This window comes from Medicago truncatula, chromosome 5, assembly GCF_003473485.1.
Source record: "Medicago truncatula cultivar Jemalong A17 chromosome 5, MtrunA17r5.0-ANR, whole genome shotgun sequence".
In the NCBI taxonomy this organism is placed as follows: Eukaryota; Viridiplantae; Streptophyta; class Magnoliopsida; order Fabales; family Fabaceae; genus Medicago; species Medicago truncatula.
In genome coordinates, this window is record NC_053046.1 from 29065085 (window position 1) to 29080403 (window position 15319).

At 34.3% G+C, this 15319-nt stretch overlaps 1 protein-coding gene across 1 annotated transcript; it reads left to right on the forward strand.

Annotated features, from left to right (window-relative positions):
* Window positions 1–3229: 3229 nt before the first annotated feature.
* On the forward strand, window positions 3230–13087 carry LOC11426025 (glucose-6-phosphate isomerase 1, chloroplastic). The gene is made up of 14 exons (XM_003615212.4): window positions 3230–4038; window positions 5020–5142; window positions 6136–6234; window positions 6593–6676; window positions 7092–7235; window positions 7312–7377; window positions 8818–8886; window positions 8977–9084; window positions 9475–9527; window positions 9607–9745; window positions 9874–10030; window positions 10231–10309; window positions 12420–12486; window positions 12581–13087. Exons 1-14 carry the CDS (start codon window positions 3508–3510, stop codon window positions 12713–12715), a joined length of 1854 nt encoding a protein of 617 aa, XP_003615260.2. The 5' UTR covers window positions 3230–3507; the 3' UTR covers window positions 12716–13087.
* Window positions 13088–15319: the final 2232 nt, after the last annotated feature.

The following is a 15319-nucleotide window of genomic DNA, read 5'->3' on the forward strand; positions in this document are numbered from 1 at the left end:
AGAACCTTTATGACAGCGAGGTGCAGAGTCAGAGATTAAAGTGATTGTTTGCTCTTTTTATTTTTCTTTAAGGTTTATCGGCAATTTATGTTATTTTTTAACAATAAAAATCTTCTTCATTTATAATTTTCTCCATTTGTTTCATTTGAAGAGATAAAGACACGTAAAAAGTAAAAAGTAATTAATGATGGTGGATCCACCACTTATTTTTTATGTCTATCTCTTTCTAAATTGTATCTTCCATTTATTTTTATTAATGGAGAGGATCCTAACCCATTCTTGAGAGATGCGTACTAGATTCAGGTAAGATGAGAGGATCCTAACCCATTCTTGAGAGATGCGTACTAGATTCAGGTAAGATCTCCCCATTTATTAATTTCTCCATTTTTTCATTTGAATAAATAAAAATATAGAGAAGTTTGAAAATGATTAATAGTAGTAGAACTCATTTAAAATGTCTAGAAGTCCTAGCTCAACTGGAAAATGCCGAAATTGCAAAGTCGGACGTCGTGACCCGGGTTTGAACCCGGGACCTCACAGTTGTATGTGAATTTAATTTCAGTGGATTACCACTTCTTCATCTAAGACAAAAAAAAAAAAAAAAAAAAAAACTCATTTAATGATGGGACTCGCTACATATTTTTTTAATCTATCTCTCATCTAATTGTGTTATCCATTTCTCTTTTTTTTGTGGTGTCCAGGGGTTGAACCCCAGACTTTGCATATATTATGCATTGTTCCTACCAACTGAGCTAAGCTCACGAGGACATGATCAATTTCATTTAAGCAAATGGAGAAGATGAATTTTACATATGAGTTTTCTTAAAAAAAAAAAAAAAGAGACCAAAAGTGAAGAAAGATAGAAAACTTTTTGGAGACTAAAAGTTAAAGAAAAATTTTAAAGAGGATAAAACAAAAAGTTTGTATATTTATAGGTATAAAAACATATAATAACTCATTTTTTCTATAAAAAAAAAAAAAAAAAAAAAAAAAAAAAAGAGAAATTAAAAGAATTAAAAGAATATAAAGTAAAATAGAAAGGAGTATGGTAGGAAGAGAATAATATAACTGAATAATTTTTCTAAAGTCACATATAATAAAACGAGTATCATTTAAAATAGTTTTTTTTTTTTGACAAATCGTTTAAAATAGTTGTATGCTTCAAAAATACATTCTTATCATCAGGTAGATAATTGACAGATCCCACATTTTAGGGGTGTATTTGCCTAAATTATAAATTTAGTCTTCTATTCGTTGATTATTATGTATAATCCAACGATCATTTTTTAAGGAAATTACTTATAGCATTTCATTAAGAAAAAGATTGTTAATACAATGGGTAATATCAAAATAACTATTAGGACTAGGTGATAATGTGGTCTCTCCCGTAAAGACATGAGCTACCTCATTTACTTGTAGTCGATTAAACTCAACTTGAGAGTTTGTAAACCGAGTAGTAAAGAGACTACACAGGTTGTAAAAATATGACTGAATTTTGTGACGTCGTCCCGATTATAATGAAAAACATAATTGATTGTTTTTGAATCCACCACGAAATCGGCATTATCAAATCGATTGTCGTTCAACCATTGCAAAGCGTGAAATAACCAAACACTTCCCCAACATCCACGGGGCATGTAGGTGAAAAGCTATAGACAACATATATATCCTCACCACAAACTTGTTGAACCAATGCATCATTCCATCTCTTGGAAGAGTCGTCAATTAAACTATCCACAGTAAAATCACGGACAAAATGTGGCCCTAGAATGTAACAATATATGCAACCACCATTCTACAACCAAGGTTATGAATGAAGTTTCCTGGTCTGATGCACCACCGCGCACCACCCCAAACAAATAAAACATGCACACAAAAAATTCCTCCAAACATAGCTCGAATTGTAACCTAGGTTGGCTACAAGAAGGGAATATCGAGCTTCAAAAATACGATATGCAAGAGAGTGCGGGTATGTTTGGAATTTTCACCCTTATTTACCTAGCATTGCCAAGTTGAAAGCTGGTAAATCCTTGAAACCCATATCATCGTGGACTTTGTGCATCGGCAACTCCTCGCATGACATCCAGCGAATGCTACAGTTATTAGAATATTGTGGCCCCGCCAAAATTTGTTCATCATTTTCTCAACGGTAATAATGAGCGAGGTAACTGGAATATGCTCATAATATAAGACGGGATAGCCTATAAGACGAACTAATCATCACCTCACAAGTTGCTTTAGATAGACATTTACTGCTCCAAGAATTTATTCTTTTCCAAACGTGATCCTTGATATATGAGAAAGTCGATGTTCTATCTCAACTTATCATAGAAGACAAACCCAAATATTTCCCGGTGCCAAGCACAAATTGAATATCGGGTATCAGCGATGGGCACTTTCATGGTATTGGAAACATTCCTACTACAATATATCTCTAATTTAAGTAAGCTAATAGCTTTACCAAATGCCACCTCATACATGGTAAATATATTTTTCATGATTCACGATTAGGTCACCTCAAATTTGAAGAAAATGAATCAGTCATCAACAAACAAAACTATACAGATGGAGGTGCCTGTTATGTCCCCTTGTTCCTCAACATTATAGATGGGAGATGACAACCCCTCTACACATACGACAAATAGATATAGGGATTAACTTGATGAAGTTCTTATCCTCGTTATTATTATGATCTTATTTGTTCTCCCATATATTTTTACTCCAAATCCTACAAGTTCTCTAATATATTTTCCCTTCAAAGCTCTCATTTTTTTTTTAACCATCCAAAGCTCTCATTCTATTAGTATTAATTACATAAAAAAATTGAAACATCAGGTAGCCCACATATATCACCGCATATCCCTCGTATCATAGATGTATCTAAAAATGTCGAATAATTGTTTATTAAAAAAATAAAATTTAATATTTAGATACTCTTTTGTATAAGGAAACAGATATTGATGCAAAATACGTAAATGATACGATACGTCATCCATTTTAAAGTATTTGAGCTACCTAACATGTCATTTGTTCACCCTTATTTTTTTGTTTTCCGTCTCAAATACTTGTATTTCCCCTTTTCTCGAGTTAGGTTGAAATACACGAGGATGAGGAGGAATATTCTATGGCAAGTAAGCAAAACTATAAAGAACCCAACCCTATTTTGGTAAAGTCAAACACAACATACACATTTGTTTTTATTTTCAAATCTACCAACCAATCACAAAGCAATGTAGTTTCTTTAATATCATCGCCACTACCAACAATAAAACTAAGTCACACACCTTCACAAAACAACATAAAACCCACTCCTATTCTATTCTCCTCCACCCATCAACCAACCCAACACAACAAATTTATAATAAACAAAACACACCAAACACATTCAACTCAACTCAAATTTCACACTTCAATTTCAATTTTGATCTATAAAAACAAATGGTCAAATCATAGCCTTATTCTCACTCATTTCCCTTTCAATTTCAATTTCAATTTTCCAATCCCATCATGGCTTCAATCTCAAGTATTTATTCATCTTCACCAACACTTAACAATCAAAAAAACCAAAACGCATCCTCTATTCCAATACGACGTCGTTCACAACAACATCTCCCTATATACCAAACCCGACCCAAACTCCCTCCAACCCGCTCCGTCGCACGCGAAATTCCAACCGGAACCGATCTCTCCGCTGTGCAATCCACAAACCACCATCGTCTCGAGAAAGATCCACGCGCTTTATGGCGGCGTTACGTGGACTGGCTATACCAGCACAAGGAGATTGGTTTGTATCTGGATGTGAGCCGGGTCGGGTTTACCGATGAGTTTGTGAAGGAAATGGAGCCGAGGTTTCAGGCGGCGTTGAAAGCTATGGAGGAGCTTGAAAAGGGAGCGATTGCGAATCCTGATGAAGGGCGTATGGTTGGGCATTACTGGCTTAGGGATTCCAATCGTGCTCCGAATATATTTCTTAAGACGCAGATTGATAAGACCCTTGATGCTATTTGTGGTTTTGCTGATGATATCGTCTCTGGTAAGGTTAGTCAACTGATCCTTGTCTCTCATTAAATGTCGCATTTCGGACTGAGTTGATTTTAGTGGCGAAATTATTATCATTTGTTAAAACATTCTTATTAATTATAGTTAAGTGGAGTGAACTTCAATAAATAAGAGTATAGCAGTGGTCCGTCTCAGATTAAATGTCACATTTTGTGCGCTGAAATAATTAGTTGAGTTTGAATAGTTAAGTGAAGTGAAATTCAAGATAATTAATGTTGCAAAATTGTTTAGTGAATAAGCATTGTAAAATGTTAGTTACAGTGGCTCCTAATTAATTTTTACTGGTTAGGACTATGATATGACACATTAAATGTTAATCTCAAATCAATGTTAATAAATGTTGAAGGTCCAGTGATCAAATTCTGGCAAGGGAGAAAATATCAACATAACAGTTAGCATACTAACGTTTGTTATTAAAAAAAAATGTTAATCTCACATCAATGTTGTTCAGCGTTGTTAAATAACGTAGCAGAATTTGAACAAATCACAATTGTTCCGCAATCCACTATTTAGTACAAAATATTGTCAAATAGCGGCACTATAGCATTGTTCGGTAGTAGAATTTGATCAAACTGCTACTTTTTGCGATCTGCAGTTGACAACACTGATGTTACTTCTTAAATAATCTCTAATAACATAAATTAAGGTAGAGATTTTTATATTATGTATCAATTACAACCGTTGTATAACAAAAGAAGTTTGACTTTTATCATAATCACTTTTAAAGTCACACATATGGATGATTGTGATTTGGTGGCAGTGTAAGAAAATTTAATTCTTTTTATTTAGGTTTTAAAGTTTCATGCATGTATTTGTCAATTCACTAAAATGAGAGACTATTTTAACATGCTTACGATTTTGAGAATCAGTTTATCTATTCACTCTGTTTCGTTTTATTAATTGTATTTGTTTATGTGGGTGTTGTGGATAGTTGATGTGGTTGTGGTTTTGGTTTGGTAGATTAAGCCTCCTTCATCCCCTGAGGGAAGGTTTACTCAGATACTTTCTGTTGGGATTGGAGGTTCTGCACTTGGACCACAGTTTGTTGCGGAGGCACTTGCTCCTGACAATCCTCCGCTCAAGGTAATGGATGCTATTCAATTGTGTTGTTTTTGTGAATGGAAATGTTGAATCGTCTGTTGGTAATGTTTGGAATTCAATTTGAGTTGATTGTGTTTAAATTTTGTAATTTTGTTTCTCTGAGTATTTTGTATTTTGTTTGTAATTTTGTCCTTAATTACACACATTTTACTTTCTCTGTATTATTAAAAATAAAAGGAATGGGTGTCATTTAAACACGAACTAGTGGGAGGTTTGTGAGTGTTTATTTTAAAAATATAAGAGGTGTGTGCACACCAATACCATTTAAGCATTCTTCAGAGAGCTAATGCAATTTCCGTACGATTGTTTTGTCGGTGATGACGTCTGTTAGTTAACTATGGACATGTTTGTTTAAATTTTGAAAATATGATTATTACATTGTGTAAAAACATGGTTTATCTATTTGATATTCTTTTTAGTTATAGTCATTTAGAGCACTTCTCCAAAAAATTAATTTAATTAATAGTTAAAATAGTTTCTCAAAATAATAATAAATGTGATTTATTTTCATATTATAATTATTTTTTCAAAAGTTTAAACGCATATTGTAAATACTCTTCAAAATAATATCTTTTCATGTAAAAGCTCCGGTGTGACATTTTGTTAAGTGCCTGCGATGATTAGGGGTAATCTTGTTTCGACTGAAGAAACGAAAGTTAGGGTCCAAGCTGAGGATTGCTAGACACTCTCTTTCCTACACTCACTCTTTTATTGGGTGAAATTAATGTGGGTCCTACACTTTGGAAATGGGTCCCACTCAAAGTGGTTGGACCCATGTTCATTTCACCTAATAAGAGAGTGAGGGTTTGAAAGTGCGTTCCTAGCACTTCTCTTGTGCTATCAGTTAACTTGCTTGCAATTATAGTACTTTGGTTCTTTACAAAATATATGAGCAAGACCAACTTGTGCTGTTGAATATTGGATATGGAAAAAGTTTTTATTGGGACCTCACATCATGCTTTGGAATTTTGTCAGATAAGATTTATTGACAACACAGATCCTGCTGGCATTGATCATCAGATTGCACAACTCGGCCCTGAGCTAGCTTCGACACTTGTAATTGTGATTTCAAAGGTCTGCATTGAGATTATACTTTTTTTATTACTCCCACCGTGCCTTTTTGTTTATCCATTTGAGAAGAAAAGGATTTTGTTCCTATTTATATAACCTTTTAGAAGGTCAGTATTAACATTAGTTACAATTTCATCTATTATATACCCTTTTGTTGACACAATAGTTCTCAAGTAATAAGTTATTTCACTGTTGAAAGTCCAAAAATTAAAGGTATAGTAGGATTTCCAAATACGATTTTATGAAAAACAAGAACATAAATTGCATTTCTCAATCCATGTGCTACTAGTTTTAATGGACTTATAAAGGCATGCTGTTGGTTGAACATGTTATTGATTCAAAAGTTTTGATCTATCTTCAGAGTGGAGGCACCCCTGAGACTAGAAATGGCTTGTTAGAAGTACAAAAGGCCTTTCGTGAAGCAGGATTGGATTTCCCAAAACAGGTTTAATCTCAGGTTTCAATTTTCTTGAGAATTTACTTTTAACAATTATTGAATGATAATATGTTTAAATCTTCTTAAGATAGTATGTTTGATAACTGCTATGACTCCCATTTTCAAATATTTTCATACTTTGTCTATAAACAATTGAACTTCTTGAGTTATTTAAAGTTTTACTTTTAACCGTTCAGGTGAAGAGTGAGGTTATGTCTTTGAATTGTGAACAGCTACTTCCATATTAGTTTAATATAAACTCAGCTCTGAGTACCCATCAATAATGGTTTTGCTGCTGTTACTTATTAGTGAACTTTTATTTTCATATGCACTGTCATGAATTTTACAATGATATGGGTCCTATATGACTAGCACATCTGTGATCATTGTCAGGTTATCAACTCATGATAATCTGTTAATGCAGGGTGTTGCTATAACACAAGAAAACTCTTTGTTGGATAACACTGCCAGAATTGAGGGATGGTTGGCTAGATTTCCCATGTTTGACTGGGTGGGAGGTAGAACGTCAGAGATGTCTGCAGTCGGCCTGCTTCCAGCAGCTCTGCAGGTAATGGGCGTAAAAGTAAATTAAGTTATTTCCTACTTTGGTTAGTTGTGTTCAATTCTAATGTTTCTTGATTCAGACCATTGACATTAGAGAAATGCTTCTTGGTGCATCACTGATGGATGAGGCAAATAGGAGTACTGTGGTATGCATTTTTTTCCTAATATTCCAGTCAATGTTTTAATGCTTGAAGATTATCGTAACTGCTGTTCCTATTTAATGAATGATTTTGTATGTATGACACATGCAAGTATGCAGAGTTCTACTAAAAGGAGCAATTTTTACTTGTGATTTTCCTTGTCCATGTTTAAGTGTAGTTGATGCTCCATGTGCGAAATAGTGAAATACATGACTGAGAGGTATATGTAGTATAGACCAAATCATGTTACATACGGCAAGGTCAATATGTCATTTCCTTGATCATGAGACCAAAAAACAAGCTTTACAACCATTTAAATATGCCTATCTAATAAGTTAAGCTACAACATACAAGAGCTAGGAATAAAATCAGCTTGTATGGTGAGTACTGTCCAAGCTCTATAAATAAGTACTACTTAGGTCAAATATCTAGTCAGTGTGGGATTAAAATACCGTCTCACATCCAACACAATGAAGATACAATGAAGACAATCTAAAATTGGCAAAATTAAGACGGCGGGTGGGGATCACAATTAAGGAAACTTGCCAACACATTCACACCCAGGCTATAGGCCTGGAGCATGGACAATACGAGTGGGCCAACAATGGGTCTAGGATAGATTCTAATATTGTCTTCGACTTTGGGATAGGGCCTAACATAACCCTCAAAATCAAACTCTAATGTGAGGACTTTCCAAGCCTTATAAGCACTGGTAACAAGACAAAGCCTGATAAGGCGGCTCTCCAAAAAAAGGTGGCTCTACAAAAAAAATCCAACCCCATAAGGTTTAGAATCAGGAGGTATACTTGAGTAAACAATAAAACAAAGCCTGATAAGCACTATTGGGGTGATATCGTCTTCAACTTTGGGATAGGCCCTAACATAACCAGCAAAATCAACCTCTGATGTGAGGACTCTCCAAGCCTTATAAGCACTATTGGGGTGATATCTCTTGGATTTATGGGACTTAGCACACCCCTTCACATCTAGCACAATGAAGATGCTGTAGGCTGCAATGAAGGCAGCCCAAAGTTGTCACTACAAGTATGGCTAAGGGTGAACTGCAATAAAGGTGGCTCTCAGAAGGAAAAAAAAATATCCAATCCCATAAGGTTTAGAATCAGGAGGTATATATACTTGATTAAATGTTAAAACAAAGCCTGATAACAACTTTGTTGTGTACCCAAGCCCTGATAAAATCCACAACCAGAAATTACAAAATTACTGAATGCACCTAGGCTCCGATAATAGCACAAAATTAAAATATCAACTCACCAAAGTTACTATTCTCAATAGTAATCATCTATCAAGATACAGTCAGTTGTACTGCACTATTCTGTTTTCAGCTTTTGATTTTACTCAACAAATTTGTCTGTTTAATTTTGACTCTTCTTGATCACGAACAAAAAAATCTAAGGCTCTCCTGTCAATAACAATTTTATGCAGATAAGGAATAATCCTGCAGCTTTACTGGCTTTATCTTGGTATTGGGCTACAGATGGTGTTGGATCCAAGGTATGAATTAGCAACTGCTTCAGTTTCATGTCATTGTCTTCTGTTTTGTCACTTTCTCATTGTGTTCTTTTCCTTCTTTCTATTCCTAAGGATATGGTTATCCTTCCGTATAAGGACAGCCTGTTATTATTTAGTAGATACTTGCAGCAATTGGTCATGGAATCTCTGGGCAAAGAATACGACTTGGATGGTAATCGGGTATGTGTGGCACATTTAGCTAATATGCCCCTCGTGATTTTTATATTTTGCACTTCATTTTGGAAAATTGCTAGATTTTCTTTTAATTGGTTTACAGTTGCCTTGTATCAAGAAACAGTTGAATGGAGCTTTATAACATATAGTTTCTAATTGATTGTTAATTTCTTGATATAGACACATTTCAAGCTCACCTTCTTGCATTATATCTGGGATGCCATTAACTTTTGATTGAAATGTTGATAATGGGTCCTAGTTTGTATCAACATCATAGGGTGGCAGATGTTTCATGCTACATGTTATCTCGCAATTAATACTTTTTAATTTTTTAAACATTTCAAACTGTCATGAATTATTAATGTTATATCCAAATCTGCCTTTTTGATTTCACAGGTTAATCAAGGAATTAGTGTCTATGGAAATAAAGGAAGCACAGACCAGCATGCGTGAGTTTTCATTCCATTTTTTTAAGCTTGGTTGATATCATTTTATGTTTTAATAAATTTGTTAAATCTGCAAGAACAGCTACATTCAGCAACTGAGGGAAGGTGTGCACAATTTCTTTGCGACGTTCATTGAGGTGCTACGCGATAGACCACCGGGTCATGATTGGGAGCTTGAACCAGGTGTTACATGTGGTGACTACCTGTTTGGTATGCTACAGGTTTGACATATTAATCGAACATATTTTCTCAGTACATTTGATTACTCTATTAAATTTTTTAAAAGAATGGCTGTGGTTAGTTGGTCACTTGGTATGTTTGTACAGTGCTAAAAAAAATGTTTCCACAGGGAACAAGGTCAGCTTTGTATTCTAATGACCGCGAGTCCATCACAGTCACCGTGCAAGAAGTAACACCTCGATCAGTTGGAGCCCTTGTTGCACTGTATGAACGAGCAGTTGGGATATATGCCTCACTTGTCAACATAAATGCTTATCACCAACCTGGTAAACATATTTTCTCTTTAGTTTATTTTAGGATTCTATGGATCTTGGAGAAACAACTTGCTTTTTAACTTGTCTTGGATTGTTGTTAGATCTTTATGTTGGTTTGGAAGCTTGTTTGGTGCAAATCGAATTATATAACCACCTACTTTATTAGTTTTGTTGCTACCATGTTACTAATTACTTCTGAATTTGATAATTAGGCGTGGAAGCTGGTAAGAAAGCAGCAGGAGAAGTATTAGCACTTCAAAAACGAGTGCTGGCAGTGCTAAACGAAGCAAGGTATGGTGTAATATGTTTCAAAATATCATGATTTTTTGTGTATTAGCTCGAAATATATTTGGAAATATCAGATGTGTTTTAGATTTGTGGATCTGGTTTGGTGGTTGTATGGGTTTTGATAAGGAGGGGGACTAAATTTTAAATATCAAATGGGAGGCTTTGCAAATAAAAATAAAAATGGGAGTTAGTTAGAGGAAAAAGAAAGAGAGAACCGATTTGTTATACAGGATAGTTTCAATGTTGTCAATCGTGGGTCGCAAAAAATAGCGGTTTGTTTGAATTTCGCTATGCTACAGTACTACAGCGCTGCTATTTGACAAAACTTTGTACTAAATAGCATATCGGTAAACAATAGCGGTTTGTTTAAATTGTGTTATGCTATAGATCCACAATAACCGCTATTTGTTACTACCAAGTAGTTTAAAGGAAGTCAAACGGGTCATGTGTGTTTCTATTTTTGTTTTGGCTTATAGTTTGGGCCACAGGAGTTTACCTTCGATAGGACCATTTGCTTGTACTTTTGTATTTTCTTCTATTTATCAATAAAATCTTCCTTTGTTTATTATCATAAAAAAAAAAAAAAAAAAAAAAAAAAAAAAAAAAAAAAAAAACTCCTATTTTTAGATAGGAGTTTTGCCTATCAGTTGGTGTTTTCATTGGCGAGAGGGAGATTCTGTTGTATGTAAACCTAGATGGCGTCAGAACGACTTAATGCTCTAGAGATTGGCTTCTTCAAGGACAATCTACGATGCCTATGAGGATTTCTAATCCTACTCCTCGTTGATAGTTGAGAGCCGCAACTAATCATAACTTTATAACTGCCAAACTAGCGACTTTTTAGGATAACCCATCACTAGAACAAGGAGATTGAGGTTGGTTTAGGGAATGCCAATATCTTTCGCAAGGAAGATGTAATAATTTGGTGATCCAAGTGGGCTGAACAATATGTTTGTAGTAGTTGAAGATCTCGAAGGAAGCCAAAACATATTGGACCAAGAAAACCATGAGCTTCAGTCAGGACGGTGATATTGTTATATTACTCTCAAGGGGTTAGCATGGGTGATCAGATCAATACCACACTGCTTCCAAAGCAACAAGTTTTACAATAGATGGCAAGGCAGGTAAATCCAGTTACTGAGAGTACCAGATCCGTTGACAAAAGAAAAAAGTATTTTAGAGGGCCAGCAGTCAACAAATAAATCTATTACTGACTAGGCCATCATTTGGAGGTCAAATTATGCCAAGGAAGTAACGGAGGGAGATGAAGACAGCCGTTTTAAATAGTTTCTCCTTTCTGCCTTGAGGACAAGGCAGTTTAGGTAGTTTTTTAGGTGGATGGTCCGGTTGGTTATAGAAGGGGAGGAATCAGTGGAGGAACCTACTTGTAAATAACAAATAAAAAAAAGGGAAGTTTGACGCACTAAAGCTCTCGCGTACGCAGGGTTCGGGAAGTTAGATTGAGGGGAGAGAGAGAGAGGGAACTAATTTGCTATATGGGGTAGTTCAATGTGAGAGAGTCAAGTTATTGTGTTTCCTTTTCATTTTCGGCTTATAGCTTGGCCCCACATGAGTTTGTCGCTTGAGCATTTGCTCTTTTATGTAATTTCTTCCACTGCAGATTCCCTTTTTTTTAGGGTAGTACTAGTTAGTTATTCCTATCAATGTGTCTGGATCCTCATGAAAGCCCGAGTTAGGAAAGTTTTGTTGGTCGGTGTTTACATATTGAGTTTTTCTACGAAGTTGGGGAAGTTTGAGGTTCGTGTATCCTAGGGTAGACACCATTACATAGGGTGCTCCACCGTTATGTCTACTTACCTCTTGGCATCTTCTTCAAAGTTTTTGTTATTAACTAACTAGTGGTATATTTGCAAGGATTAAAACAATAAAAAAAAGTTAAGAGACTAAAATCAAAATGTGGTATATTTGTAGGGACAAAAAAACATATTTAAGCCTTAATTGAAAATGACTTTCCAGTCATTCCTAGGAACAGCATGGTCAATATTTATCTTCTATTCGTACTTACCTTTTGTATTTAGCGTCCTTATTCTCTTCAAAAACATTGTCCCGTTAGGTCCATCCTTAACTGCAATTTATTTGTTGTTATTTTCAGCTGCAAGGAACCTGTTGAACCTTTGACAATTGAAGAAGTAGCTGAACGTTGCCACGCTCCAGAAGATGTAAAACATTCACCTCACTGCTTCCCTGTATTAATTTTTTCAATTAAGTTTATTACTACTTGATTAAGAATCGTTAACATATATACTTCTGCAGATTGAAGTAATTTACAAGATTATTGCTCATATGGCTGCCAACGATAGAGCACTAATTGCTGAAGGTAACTGTGGTTCTCCAAGGAGCGTCAAAGTTTTTCTCGGAGAGTGTAATGTTGATGAAATGTATGCATGAGTTAGACTAGTGAAATCCACATTTCATAATAGATGTGTTCAAATACCCATCAAAAGAAAGGAAGCAGCTTGGAATAAATTATTTTGGATCTCTTCATCTTCAATGAAATTGATTTGTATTTTGTAGACAAACTTTTGAAATAGTGGTTGGTTGAGTTTGGTTATCTGAAAAGGGATCATATTGATAAATTTGAATACTATCGATATAAACCAAATGGAAAATGTGAGGGGTCACGTTATGGAATAAGCTGACCAACTTTTGTGGATTGTTTGATCATTCGCAAAAGCAACTTTAGATTATGTAAAATTGATTGTGTATAAATTTGGTTGATTGTTGTTTGTCCAAATTACAAAAGTACTCTTAGTTAAAAAAGTTATGATTGAACACTTTATCGCAAAAATCACTATCGACAATGATGATCGACTAACTTACTTTTAACAAGTCCTTACTGATAGCTTGTGTGTCTCCCTTACTTTGAATTATAACAATCTCTTCATTTCCTATTAATTGGTGTTTGATCAATTTCGTTGTTAAATATCTTAATCAAGAAAGAGGAGTAGTGTATATATATATATAATGTATCAAATGAGAGGAGTGATTATTGTGAGAGGGTGAGAGGAGTAAATATCGACCTTTAGATCTAAATGAATGGTGCAGATTAAAAGATCCACTTAAAATATCACGTGAGCTGGTGGTAATTACTTCTCCCACGCGCGTGCATCCAATATAAGGGAAGAAAGAAGGAAATACACGCTTCCTTTTCCTCCATAGCAGTTTTCCTTAAAGCCATTGACGGTGGAACAAGGTGATATAATTAATGGAAATTTTGGAGATGAAAATTGTTGAAGATAGGAATTTTTAAGATCAAACAGACCCCATTTAAGAAAGAGAAAAATAAACAAACCCATATATGTATCTTCTTTTTTTCGTTTTCTTTTTCTTTGTCTTACAAAAAAGAATTAAGTTGAATACGTTAACCTAGCAAAACCAGAAAATTAGAATTAGCTTCAAAAAGGGGTCTTTAACTATAATCACATCCTTAGCATAAAAATAACTATAATAAGATATGTAGATTCGACTAATTAAAAAACCAGGCTTTCTTGTTACCAAGTTCATTTAAATCTAATCTGGAATTGAAAACAATAAGTGGTCTTTAATTGACAAATGTTGTTTTTATTATTCAATTATCCCAGTTTGTGAGTTTTCAAAAAAAAAAAATTATCCCAGTTTGTTGTGAGGAAATACAGGGGAGAATCATCCAGAAGTAACAACAATGTTTGAGAGAGAGAAAGCAAAGGAAGAAGGAGGCGCGTTGAAAGATAGAAAAGAAGGCACGTGAAACTTTTAAGTGGATCTTTTAATCTGCACCATTCATTTAAATCTAAAGGTTTATATTTACTCCTCTCACCCTCTCACAATAACCACTCATCTCATTTGATACATCCCACATATATATATATATCTATATATATATATATATATATATATATATATATATATATATATATATATGATGAAATCAACTCTGTTTTTATATTATCCTTTTCATTGAATTTTAAAAGAAAATCATTGCATAATAATTATTGTGTGATACTGTTTGTAGGTCGGTATGACAAGGTAATATGCGTTAGAGGGGGTGAATTGCGTTTAATCTTTTTTATTGAATTTGTAGCGAAAGCAGTTTGAAGAAAATGATTTACAACTTATTGGATTTATGCATGGTTCAATGGCTATGACAAACTTATTAAGCCTACACACAAATAATAAGATTAACTTGGAATTGAGATATTCTAAGTAAAATCTTAACACAATCTATTATTAATAAAATTCACACAAATTACAAAAAAGTACAATCTCAAACCAAACCTAAGAGTAATTAATCAATTATACTAATGAACACAATTGTGTAAGTGTTTGATAAATTGTCAATAGATTGAAATTAAATGTGATCTAAAGTAAAGTACGATAAAACCAATTCAATGAACAATTCAACTTTAATGGTTTAAACCTAGATCACACTCAATCTCTACACTAGCAATTTATCAAGAAATCAAATACACAATTAATCAAAATTAAAGAGGATGGAGAAGAGAGAAGACATCGAGATTTATAGTAGTTCGCTCTTTCATCCTCGCTTCAGGCTATGTCTACACTTCTTGATGAAAAACGCCTCCACCAAGGACTTCCACTAGAATGATAATGCTTGATTACAATGTGATTACAAGAATTTCTTGAAACTACCCTAGTTCTTCAATTCATATGCAATCACTCCCCTAATCTTCAAATAACCTTTGAAATTGGTGCTTCTTGATGTCTTTGAATCTTCAATAACCCGTGAAACCCTTGAAGTTCTTCACTCGAACTCTTTGATGCTCCGTCCGACAATTAGATCCCCTTGAACACAAGAAATTTAGAAAGAACCCCCAATGCCCTTAAGGTGGAATGAGATTATTCACTTCACTTTAGAACTTTGATTACTCAATCAATTTCCTTGAACGAACCAACTTGCAATCCCTATAGCACTCTAGCAATCTATGACTCAACGATCAAAGTGATTCTAAAAAAAAGTTTTTAATCTTGAAGAATGTATGAAGAATGAAGTTT

Bases quoted from the DNA above. Each gene is read 5' to 3' on its own strand.
- LOC11426025 (XM_003615212.4), top strand. From the start codon at position 3,508: ATGGCTTCAATCTCAAGTATTTATTCATCTTCACCAACACTTAACAAT. The intron at 6,677-7,091 runs GTTTAATCTCAG...CTGTTAATGCAG, and splicing joins GATTGGATTTCCCAAAACAG to GGTGTTGCTATAACACAAGA. The intron at 10,031-10,230 runs GTAAACATATTT...TTTGATAATTAG, and splicing joins AAATGCTTATCACCAACCTG to GCGTGGAAGCTGGTAAGAAA.